Source organism: Botryllus schlosseri, chromosome 1 (genome assembly GCF_051294905.1).
Source record: "Botryllus schlosseri isolate E-star chromosome 1, Bs_hap1, whole genome shotgun sequence".
Lineage (NCBI taxonomy): Eukaryota > Metazoa > Chordata > Ascidiacea > Stolidobranchia > Styelidae > Botryllus > Botryllus schlosseri.
Genome location: NC_137236.1, coordinates 40,027,970 through 40,040,504, shown reverse-complemented (window position 1 = coordinate 40,040,504; position 12,535 = coordinate 40,027,970). Strand labels below are relative to the sequence as shown.

Genomic DNA, 12,535 nt, shown 5'->3' with positions numbered 1-12,535 from the left:
AAGCCATAACGTTTGGAGTGAAATTTTACGTGGTTTTCGTTGATATCCAACTGGGCTAATTTCGAAATGTAAATTGAAAAACTCAAATATCGCATAGTAGGACTTCCCAAATTTTCGGTATATTTTTACTATTTTTTTACGGTGATGATAAGTCATTCAGGACAGCGAAATGCATTGTAGGAAATAGATGAAACTGGTACAATTCATCGAGACCCCTGAAAAAAAGTACATTACATTTCAACATTTTATTAGCAGGTAATCGAAATACCACAAACTGTGCTAACCTTTGGAGTTGTTAAGTAAAGAAGTACTCGTACTTTTTCAGAGTATACCAAGTAGGTTTTTTGCCTACATGAACCAAATACTCTCAAGTCCTTATGATATCGGAGTGCTTCAACTTCATGATAGTTATAGTATTAAGCAGAAATATATCTGGAGTACTAACGTTTTACTTACTCGGAAATGACTACTTCTATCTTATTTTGAAGGATTCCTCGCTCGACGCGTAATTTTATGAGGTTTTGAATAATATCCAACATATAGGCTCACTTTGAAGGGTAGCCTACTTCGTAAAACTCAAATATTGCACAGTGAGAGTTCGCAAACTCTCGATGTATTTTTGGTATTTTTATTGCGGTAAGTCATTCTGCAGCGCGATAATGCATCGTAGGATATAGATGAAACTGACACCGCTCACCAAGGCCACTGAAAAGAAGTACATTTCAACATTTTAGTAGCAGTAAATTCCTAGTAAAGGACAAGAAGTGATGATTTCCGAGTGAGGTAAAAAGTAAGTATTGAAGGTATAGTTTGCTCGAAAAACCGACAACTCTGAAATAGAAGTAGATGCAGTGTAAACAGTTAATCACTTGATTAAGTATAGCGCAAGCAGGCCAAACCTATACTTGAGTACTCCAAAATGTGCAAGTACTTCGCTATCGACTCACTCCACGTAAAAAGTGACTTGGTTTTAGAGTACTTTATCAGTTCTTGACAGTTTCAGTTTTAGACAAAATTTGGAATAAAAAACTAGCTCATTCACCCATTCGGAAATCTTTTCTTTAACCTGTACTTGAGTGTAGCAAGTAAATCTCATTTATTATTAATTCTACATGTACTTGTACACTTGCCCATGTAGTATGACTTACATAATTACTTTTCGCTGTATTTGAAGTCTGTCAAATAGCAGTATATGTTACGGTGAGCTTCTATTCGTTCTGTTTGATCATCTTGACTAACGATATTCATTCGACGAGCTCTTCAGTCATAGTCCTGGGACTTGGGACAGTGTTATATGACATCATAGCGATACGAAGTTACGACAGTTTAAAATTATCTACCACGACACCAAATTTCGTTAGTTCATCTCCACCTTCAAATATCGTGTTATACAAATATTGTGTATACGGGATAAATACATATATGGCTATGTTGTTGCAATCTTCAAAAAAGTACCTCCCTCAGTAAGCAATTTCTCGTAGGCTATGCATACAAATGAGGACAGTTACATCAACGAGTGGTAACTTGTTGTATTATGTAGCTAGTAATTAGTGCAAGTAAGTCCGCAACTACTGTTCAAGGCTTTTTCCTCGTTTTACCAAGCATCCTCGTAAGAATAGACAGCCCCAATCAGCTAATGTAAGTGTGTACTGTGTATGTATGTATGAGGGGTCTTATGCCGCTTGACGAATGAAGTTGATCGTCTATTCTATTCCGAAATAATCAAGTTAGTGGTTTTTGACAGGACCTCACCTCGTAGAAACTTCAGTAGAATAACTTATAACTCCTCACGTTTACTCAAGTAAATCTAATTTGATAATCAAGTAGGCCTACTGAATCTTATTTTTCCAACGAATTCAAATTTAGCTCTAACTTATGAGATTAAATATAATAACTTTTTACGTTGCAGTGTAATTTACAGCGCGAGCCAAGTGATTTCATAATTAACACAAGATAAATAAATGAATTACTAGAGTATTATAAGATAATCGTGTCATCCTCCTTCGTATATCATAAAAGAATACCTACTGCAGGCGATTTGTAATTATTTGCGCTGTGTTTGATTAATTCAATCATGTTACAGTGTTTTTTAATAGCGAAACTCAGCATAATCCAAGTAATTTCATGATAAACACAAGCTTATTGAATGAATTAACATTAAAGTAGCTTGAACTTACGTTTGTATCACCTTGACAAGTGGCATTATCAGACATGAAAATGATATTATCACCTAATACCAGAAGTTAACACACGTCAATGTGGTTCGGAATTCACGAGAAATTGGTTACTAAGAGAAGTATATTCTTGTATACACAATAGCGGAGAGAATCTTTAAAATGTAGTAAGCAGACCGATGGGTATTTGAGTTGTACAAGCATAAAAAACATTCCCGCGCGCTCATAAACCTAATTTTTTCTAACCCTACCACCTAATCCTAGTCTAATTAAAAAAAAATACTGTCAGCCATAATTAGTGGTTTGCTATAATTTGTAAAACCTGTTGCTATAATTCTAATTCGGAAAAACCCGTGTACCTATTATTCTAATTTCAATCTAATTTGCAATAAACTGTGTGGCCAGGCGCTTAGCCAGTCGATAAATAATAAGATGGTTTTGAAATGAAAGGGAGTTGTTTCGAATTTACTAATATAGCGTCAATTCATTTGGGTTAAGTACATGCGTAAATGACGATTATAGAATCTGCTTGTGTTGACGAACCCTGAAACCACTCCCTGGCTACGCTCCTGTGTGTGGCATAATTCTAATTCAAGTCTAATTTGGATAAACACTGTACAGCAATATTTCTATTTAATTTAGAAAATCTGAATATATGTTGTCCAAGTTTGTGCTGTATTTTGATGACTGACAATTTTTGTGAATAACCTGCCAAGGTTTGATTCATTAATACGATAACAAGACTTACGACCAGTGTTTTTTCCGATCTCCATTTCAGCGCGATCGTGTGCCGTCAGATTATACGACAAGCGAGAGCCAGAGCATCGTCATATTTTCGCTTCATCAGGACGTTATTTAGAGCGGTGCGGAATGTGCAGTAGTTACTTTGGTGAGGATTTTCATTTCTTTGACAGTATATTGATATTAAAATGAACCTGAACATTTTCGGCTGACACTCGTCAGGGGTAATCGTCAGCAACTAGCGGAGAATTGGAAAGAACATGTGCATCAACAATTGTATCGCTAAATATGACACCACGATTGCTGATATATGCTACAAACTTGTTTTGAAAAATCTACTAGTTCGTAAGGATCACCCCTGGTGAGTGTCAGTTTTATTTCAGTATGAATATAATATTCAAATTTCTGTTGGCCTGCTTATCATGCGATAACATGATAATAGTTGTAATTCCCGGGAGACTACTTTGTTTGCCCTACCTTACTTCCCGATCCCCATGACAGGACACGTTGTCAAGCTGATTCGTTTTGTCATCGATTTCCGATTGTCAACACTGTGACTCGATAATTCAGTTCTCTCAAAACTCATCTCTCGCTATGCGACTCCAATAATTGGAATTAACACTAGATTTTGATTCAAGTGAACCATAGTCAATTTGCAATATCAGGCACGAGTTGAAACTAATTCCGTTACCCAATAATGTTGCCATTCATATTTTCTGTCTATACAGCATGGCATTAGCTGTTTATCACCTCATCGAAAAATGGGACAGTGAAAAGAAGACTATGGAAATTTTTGATGAAAAAAAGCATCCTTTGACAGTGAGATTATTTCGATTTTTAATAGTTCATAGCCGGCCCGTAGCCCGAGTAAGGGTTTCGGGGGTGAAAACCTCGAAACCCCTTAGTTATGAAGCGCCGTCCTTTTGGGATAACCGTTCTGACGCTAATATTCAGTTGCAGTTTAATAAATCTTATTATCAGTGTTGCGCGCGGCCAATTAGCGAGATTCGTCCATGCCAAATGTAACGTGAAGCTATCTCCCACTGAGATGATTGCAAAATTAGCTCTTTGATCGCCACGCGCTTGGCAATCGTTGCTGGCCTGATTTATAGCGTCTTCAACCAGCCTAGTTCCGCTGGGTTGAAGAATCGCGTCTGCAATAAGCCCGGTGCGCACTATACTATCGCTGGCCTACACGGTCGCATCTGCAATAGCCCTAGTACGGAAGATACCATCGCTGGCCTAACTACTGCGTCTCGGGCCTAGTATGGTTTGGCTCCTATCTCCCGATGGCTTGGTGACAATGGCTATAAGTATATGCTGATTTGGAACCGTGATTAAAGAAAGTCATCCAAAACTGAATGACAACAAACTTCCGCAAACATGTACATGCGTAATTGATTTCCGCTAATACCTGAACATAACCATAAGAAAATGTGTGTCAAGGCTTGAGTTATAAAAGAGGAGAGGTTTGAAGCAACTGAAATTAGCGTCGTTGTAGCACATGTTGCGTAAAAGCTCGGACATTTTGACTTCCGCAACTCGTCACCTAGGCTACGTAAAGACGTGTCTAACTGTTCGACTCATTAATAAGCGCACGTATTTATTGCTTCAGGTAGTCGCTAATTAACAGCACTTCCGGTTTCCTCGACAAGCTTATCATACGTGTATATTCATCAACACGAGGAGATTGTATAATCGTCATTTACGCACCTACTTAACCCTAATGAGTTGATATATAGTATGCTATATTAGTAAGTCCGAAAAAACTCGACACCCCTCCCTTTGGCTTCGAAACGCCCTCCTTATTATTTGGCCGGCTACGTGCCTGGTTCATAATATTATTTGAGGACTTGTGCTAGGTCCAGCACCGCCAAACTGTAATCACGATACAATTTTTTGCATCACATCAAGATCGTTAACAGCAAACTCGGACAGCTACTTAATTCTAAAGCCGGATACCGTCAATCTGATTCTAATCTGATATGTAAGAGGTTTCAATGATCTAATTGTGATATTGGCCTAATTTCTGGTTTACAGAGAACTATACACTGCAAATTGAGCCCATTTTTCTGTGCACTGACATTTGCAATTCTCGTACTTATGAGAATGGACTCTGATTTCAATGGACTCAATTTGAAGAAAAAACTAGTTATAAAATGAAATTCCGGTCTAATTTGAAAAAACTATAGCTATTATTCTAATTTTATTCTAATTTGGAATAAACTGTAGCTGCAATATAATTCCAACATTATTTGGAAATAAACTAGTTTTAAACCTAATTCTAATCTGATTTGAAGAAAAATATAATAGCTATAATTCTAATACTAATCCAACTTGGAAAAATGTAGCTATTATTCTAATTCTAATTTTAATCTAATTTGGAATTCACTGTAGATGCAATTTTAATTTTAACGTGACTTGAAGAAAAAACTAGTTACAATCGTAATTCTAATCTGATTTGAAAAAGATATTACCTATAATTCTGATCTAATTCGGGAAAAAACGTGTGGCTATAATTCTAATTCGAGTCAAATACGGATAAAGACTTTCCTGTATAGCAATAATTCTATCTAATTTAGAAAATCTGAAAATTTGTTGCCCCCAAGTCTGCGCTGTGTTTTGATGCCCGACAGACAATGTTTGCGAGTAACCTGCCAAGGTTCGATTTATCAATACGATAACAAGACTTAACACGCGATTTTTTTCAATCTCCATTGCAGCGCGATCGTGTGCCGTCGGATTACGACAGGCGAGAGACGGAGCATCGGCATATTTATCGCTTCATCAGGACGTTACGTAGCGCGGTGCAATCGACTGCGTAATGTGCAATAGTTAATTTGGTAAGGAATTTCTTTTCTTGAATAATATAATCATATTGAAACGAACCTAAACGTTTTCGGCTGACACTCATCAGGGGTGATCGTCAGCAACTAGCAGGAATTAGAAGGAAAATTCGATATCAACAATCGTATCACAAAATATGACGCCACGATTGATGATATAAGCTACAAATTGCTTTTGAAATCTTTACTAGATCATAAGGATCACCCCTGGCGAGTGTCAGTTTTATTTAGATATGAATATATTATTCAAGTTTCTATCAGCCCTCTGATCATGCGACAGCAGATCTAATAGCTGTAATTCCCGGGAGACTGCTTTGTTTGTTCTACCTTACTTCCCGTTCCCCATGACAGAACACGTTATCAAGTTGGTTCGTTTTGTCATCGATTTCCGGTAAAATTGCATTCGTAAAACTATGAAACACGTAAAAGTGATTAAAATCGTTTCTGCAGTAAAAGTAGAAGTAATGACGTCCATTTTTACTCGATTTCTTGTAGTATTGATTTCTAAGACATGCTGCGATTTGGCTGTTCAATTTTTTTTTTCAATTTTACTGGCTGCTTGATGGAAATTGAGATCCAATTTCGGCTCTATTTCAACCCAGGAAGCATTGCTATATAAGAAGAAAGCTGTGGGAAAACAACCCCAAATTTTTTTCATATTTTACTGGCTACCAGGGTTGTAACCAAGTCACAAGGCTCCGAGTCGTAAGTCAATCTCACTTTTATAGTTTGGACTCGAGTCAAGCCGAGTCATTTTCAATTCACACCGAGTCTACTCCAAATCAGCTAGCTTTGGGTCGAGTCCGAGTCATGGTATTATGAGTTCAAGTCATTGTGTTGACTGATCAGTGAGTCTCGAGCCATATGACTTGGTTAAAGTGATGCGCATTTACTCGATTCCAAATCGAGTCATTTCCGTGTTTTGAGAATATGACTCGAGTCGAGTCATCAGAAAATCGTGACGACTTGAGTCATTACAACCCTGCTGGCTGCCTCACAACATTGTCAGGTAGTCTGAAAAAACGGAACACAACAAATTTGGCTCGATTCCAACCAGTAGGAGCGAAGTTATTCATGGTCAAAATTTTGGATTCCAAAACGTAGTATTCACGATGACTAGATCCATAGTAAATAATTAATTTTTACAAATCCAAAAATTTCATACTCAAATAACTTTGCTTCTACTGGTTGAAATTGAGCCAAATTATTTTGTGCATCGTTTCTTCATACAACCTTCAAATTTCATATTGTAGTCAGCCAAATTTGAAACATTTTCATATTGATTTTTTTTAAATATCTCTAATAAATACTTTGTCTTATATAGCAATGGTTCTATAGGTTTGGATTAAGCCAAAATCCGTGTGCTGTGCAGCGTTTTCTTGGGCAACCCCTAAAAGTTTTATCAAGCAGGCCGTAAAATTATGAGCACACCGCTACTTCATGAAGAATGAGTGACACGCCAGTATATTAGAATGAGTTTCTCTAATATTCTTCTATTTATATTCCTCAGTCAAGATCCAGTTAACCATCGAATATTGTCATCGGCGGAAAAACTATATATCAATATAAATGCGTCGATATCCCAATCCATTCCCAGTTTTTATTAATATATTTTCAACTTCAAATCAGTTCCTTATTGTATTATTTGCTTCTTGGCACGCTGCCAATGATTATTGGATAGATTATTGGTGTCATTAGTAACGTGGTTCTTCCTCTTTTCAGGTTTATTTGGAAAGGTTATTAACATACGCGGAGACTATTTTATGTCCTTGGTACTGGAAGCGTATCGTACTAGGTAGGTGCACTTGTTAACTGTATGATAGTAGGGCGATTTTTTTACCTCAAAAACGGAAGATTTTGAGCTTAAAAATCAGAATTTTCACTTTTTTAATCTTGACCAAATTTGACCTATCGTACGCAAATTAGGCGTTTTCCACATAATGTTAGAATTGTACTACTTATCTTCATTTCGGGTTGGAACTGTCTGTCATTTCGAAGTAGTTTGACCTGAAAAAAAACCTTTTTCGCTCAAAAACTGGCAAATTTTCACTAGTAAAAATTTAATTGTAACAAAATCTAGCTCTATGCAGAATTCCAGTAGTTACGTTACGCATCATGGTAGAAATAATTAAAATAATTTGTACTACGACGAAAGATACTTTCCTACATTATCGGGTGGAAAGTGTATGCCTCACTAAGTAGCTTGTCAAGAATAGAGAAAGAAAGTTCATTTTTTGATATAACGCTATAATTTTGACATAATTTTGAGTAGTGAAAAAGAATCCCTACTGATTACACCTAACGATTCCTCGCGTTTTCTAATTGTTCTGCAACTAATCCTTTTTTAAAGAACAAGAACTAGAATTCATCGCTTTGAAAATAAGCAACTAGAACTAGAACCATTAAAAACAGTATTTAGTTATCCTTCAACTGAACTACATTGGTAGCTTGTGCGGGCCTGGTCTTTACACTGTGGCAATATGCATGAATACAAATGTTCTTGTTTTTCTTTATGCAAGAATTGACCGTATAGCTGAAAACTTGATTCAATTTTTGCGATTTGCGAAACAACTAATATTAATTACAAAATTCAATCCAGCATCTGAAAAAGTTTTGCGATTTGTGCGACTATAACAGGTCCCAGAAATTACTCACAACATTAGCATTCGTGATTTCGGTGTATATAGTAGTCCGGAGTTGACCGGAAATGGACTTGGGCCGGATATTTGGACTTGGGCCGGATATTTGTCACCCACTTAGTCCATTGCGACTATGTCCTGGAATGTGGCCGTATAGGCGACATGAGTAATCGAGATGTGGTCGTGAATAGCAAAAAGGTTGGCCACCCCTGATCTAAAGTACCTTGTAAAAAATCATAGCCCCTGGTGAAAAGGCTGCGAATAGCAAGAAGCATAATACACAATATTAATAGTAATTTTATCCCGCAACAGATCGAATATATCAGATGCTCATTCGAAGATGAATGTTATGCTTCACTCAATGACATTTCGTCTCTCGTCAACAATTCTACTTCGAAGAAAGTAACATTGATATATGGCCATGAAGATGACATGTTGAAAGGAGACGAATGAAAGAAAGCCCAGAAGATTGCAAATGATATCGATACTGAGTTGGAAGCTTTAGAATGTGAGTTGTTGTTGTTTGGTTACATATTTACGTATATTATTAGGTATAGGCCTAGGTGTTAAAATATTGGGTATAAAAAATATGTGTGATCCTTTTGCATGAAATGTTCATCTCACGTAACATGCCAAATGCGTTACTAACGCAACTAGAAATTTTGTGGCTATGACATGGCAAGACGTAGCGTCATTACCACGGCTACCTGATAACGAACGGTAGTAATGAATAGTCGTGTGATTCAAGATTCTATATTTAATGCGAGTCATTGTTCAACGCATTATTTCCCATACGTTGCTGGTTGTGAACTTGTTTATGAATTCTATCAATTTCGAATCATAAATGCAAAATCAGTGTTTCAGATTAGAAAACTGGCGTAGAAGTAATATTCAAATGAAAACTACTTAAGTATGTGAACGAGTCGCTATAAACTAGTTGAGCACAAGAGAAAAGTAGAAGTACTTCGCAGCTGATGACACCCCAGCTTTTCGGGCTGTGGTGAAGATATATAGATCTTACTGAGAGGGCGATGAGTCAAAAAAGTTTGGGGATTCGTATATTTTCGTAACCATAGGAGAAAACACTTCGTGGATCTTTTGCGACACCGGATGAGCATACTGACACTCATTGGTTCTGAAAGTTGCTAACACGAATTCGTGGATGATCAGAGGTGTATTCACGTGAGCAGTTACAAAAAGTACATTTAGTTGAGGGTAATGAAAAATGACTAAATACACCGCAAGTGAGCAAAATCTTATAAAATAGATTCAGTTACCGCAATACATGGACTATTTCACGACTTCACGTGACTCCTATGAAACTTTCACTGAGGGAAAGTGCAGAACACCCGTCTCGAAACTACTTTTTAAAATCCAAAATGTACAAAGTAATTAGTTTAGTCCAGTGCTCTTCAACCGGGGTTGTCGTACACCCTAGGGTGTACCAGGATTTGCAAAGGGTGTACCACTCGGATGGGGTGTACAGGGGTGTACCAGATCCGAATTACAATGAGCCGATGGCTAGCTATCACAAAGACCGGTTTATGGGTCAGTACAGGTTGACGCACAGGTTAATGAGCAATATGGTACGATGTTATCTCAACCTCAAGTGTAATACTGTACACCGCTTGATTGTGATGTCATAAGCAAATATTTCTCGTATTCATTTAGCCGTCGGCGATAGACCAATGTTTCCGTTTAGTGTTGGAAAGTATGCAGTTAACAAACATGTGTTCACTGAACAGCTAGTCATTTGTCTTTTAGTGATTTTTGAGGAAACCGCCGCGATAGCTCAGACTTCTTGAATCGGTACTTCCTACCCGAAGTTAATAAATACCGCAATGCACATAAATGAAGTGACGTAGCCAGCCAGGGTCGAAACAGCTTCCATGTTGAAATCGAAATCCTTTTGTTTTAAAATGCCGATTTTATGTCCAATATTTCACCATACATTTGCAATTTAGTATTTTGTTATTAGTGTGCAAATTAGCGACAATAGACTGTGTATAGCGACATACGATCTGAGGTTACTGACATCTCTTGCAGCCCATGTGCTACTATCGACTGTGTGTGTGTGTGTGGTGTGAGGCAGGCCAGGTACGCAGTAGGCTGGTGCGCCTGCTATCATCGCTGATCAGAATTACCGCTTCTGCAGCAGTAGCTTTACCTACTCTCTCCCCAATACTGTTACATTTAGGTTGATTATCGTTCGTAATGTCATGCTGTTTTGGGGCTGACACGAAATGAATTCCAATTTGCGTGGCGGGCGACCTAACTGGCTGCGAATAGACTCTGTGACCAAAGACTATTTTATTCAAATCCAAATTTTTTGACGGCAATAACTCCGCTTCTACTGGTTGGAATTGAGCCAAATTTGAAAAACATCATTTTTATAGACAACCAAATACTTTCATGGGGTGAACAGAAAAATTTCACATTTTTTGTTATATATTTTTATATTATAAATAGAAACTTTCTTCTTCCGTAGCCATGCGGCTACTGGTTGGAATTGAACCAAATTTGGTGTGTAGGCTTAAGTTAGGTAACCTAACAATTTTATCAAGTAGCCAGTACGATTTGAGGAAAAAAGTCATTTTTGAAGACCCCTAATGAACAGGGGTGTACGAGTTTTGAGCAAACGTTAAAAGGGTGTACCACGTCGAAAAAGGTTGAAGAGCACTGGTTTAGTCTAACAACTGTTACAACAAGCAAGAATGGAAGTGTTCTAAAGTTAAAACCGCTTGATTAATCGGCGCAAGTAGACAATATTACCTGAGTCTATGAAAAAGTAGAAGTAATTAGTTACTAACCTCTAATACGAAATTAATTCTGGATTTGGATTTAAAATCCTAATTAGTAACAGTATTTGGATTTTGTGCCGGCGCATATATTTTTTACTAACAAGAATTTTATATTTTGTAAATTATTTCTCATTTCAGTGTATCGAGAAACAGATGCCTGGCAGCTACTCGACGCCGACTTTCATGACAGGTAAGTAGATGTCGCAATGGGTGAGCGTTTTAAAAATGAGGGTTGCGAATAATCCTGTCATCCCATGCTCGATCCATTTTCATACACAGTGATATAGATTAATTACACTATTCAACAAATAGTTTTTTGGCAGACAAAGTAAGAATGTTTAGTTTTTTTCAAATTGGCTCTATTTTTGGAGATATTCCATGCGGCTATTTCGACTAAAATCTCATATTTTCGCTCTATGGGCTGGATAAAAATCGGAACAGTCGTATTTAAAGTGCAGAAAGTCAATCTACTTGTTATCTCGACACGCTGAAGACTATTTTAAATCAAAATACATCAACAGAATCATATTTCGGGGTATTAGATTGATCACAATTAGACACTTCCTCGGATTTCATATACATAACTAAACTTCAATCGTGTATACAAGTATTCCCCTAAATACTCGTGTTCTGAATTAATATGTGGCCGTACATTAGATTGTGTACTGAAGATATTGGAGAATTGTCTTGGCGAAATATAAATCCATAGTCCAACTTTTGAATAAATCCCTTCAATGCATCAGACTTTGAGTTGTCTGCAAAAATTCGAATTCCATTTGTAAGTTTTATTGATGTACATGCACAAACGGTTTATGTCCGGCTCACAGTCTGGATAGTTTACGGGCGTGTTTGATTAACTAGGATATTTATTTATTCAGAAGCATTTGTTTTTCAGATAGCGAAAGAGATGGCGGCAGATGAGACAAAATTAAGCGTACACGGAAGCAAACAATTCGACAGCAATCTGAGATGTTGTCAAATCACACATGCGGAATGTTACCCTGATTTTGGGGTGGATGTGATCGGACTCAATGTCGTACTAAACTTGATTGAAACTTTTCTTAACATTAACGACGCCACCTACACGGATGGGTTTCTGTAAATTCAACCATTGCTGTTATCGCAAATTGTACTGAATTTACTGGTACTGAAAGCAGGGATGACACTGAACCTTTGAAAATGCACTCTGCACCATGGTATAACAACAAGAAACGTGAAGTTAAAGAAACATTGTGGAAACTCGTTCGGCAGGCGCACGGCATGCACACCCTGCTATCTTTGTTAAGTGTCACGAAGCCGGCAAGTACAGCAGACAAAACCCGTTACTTTGCTTG

At 37.4% G+C, this 12,535-nt stretch overlaps 1 protein-coding gene across 2 annotated transcripts; it reads left to right on the top strand.

The window, feature by feature from the left end:
* Positions 1 to 2,486: 2,486 nt before the first annotated feature.
* Positions 2,487 to 7,557, top strand: LOC145436939 (cyclin-Y-like protein 1). Of its 2 annotated transcripts, XM_080314132.1 has the most exons (4): positions 2,487 to 3,063; positions 3,644 to 3,734; positions 5,639 to 5,758; positions 7,484 to 7,557. In XM_080314132.1, the coding sequence occupies exons 2-3, from the start codon at positions 3,645 to 3,647 to the stop codon at positions 5,738 to 5,740; spliced, it is 192 nt and encodes a 63-aa protein (XP_080170258.1). In that variant the 5' UTR covers positions 2,487 to 3,063; position 3,644; the 3' UTR covers positions 5,741 to 5,758; positions 7,484 to 7,557. The 2 variants fall into 2 exon arrangements, with proteins under 2 accessions (XP_080170258.1, XP_080170266.1); XM_080314140.1 differs by lacking the exon at positions 2,487 to 3,063 and having other exon boundaries at positions 3,349 to 3,734.
* The last annotated feature ends 4,978 nt before the right edge of the window (positions 7,558 to 12,535 follow it).

Excerpts from the sequence above, each read along its gene's own strand:
- LOC145436939 (XM_080314132.1), top strand. The coding sequence starts at position 3,645 with ATGGCATTAGCTGTTTATCACCTCATCGAAAAATGGGACAGTGAAAAG. Across the intron at positions 3,735-5,638 it reads AAAAAAAGCATCCTTTGACA|CGCGATCGTGTGCCGTCGGA; the intron begins GTGAGATTATTT and ends TCTCCATTGCAG.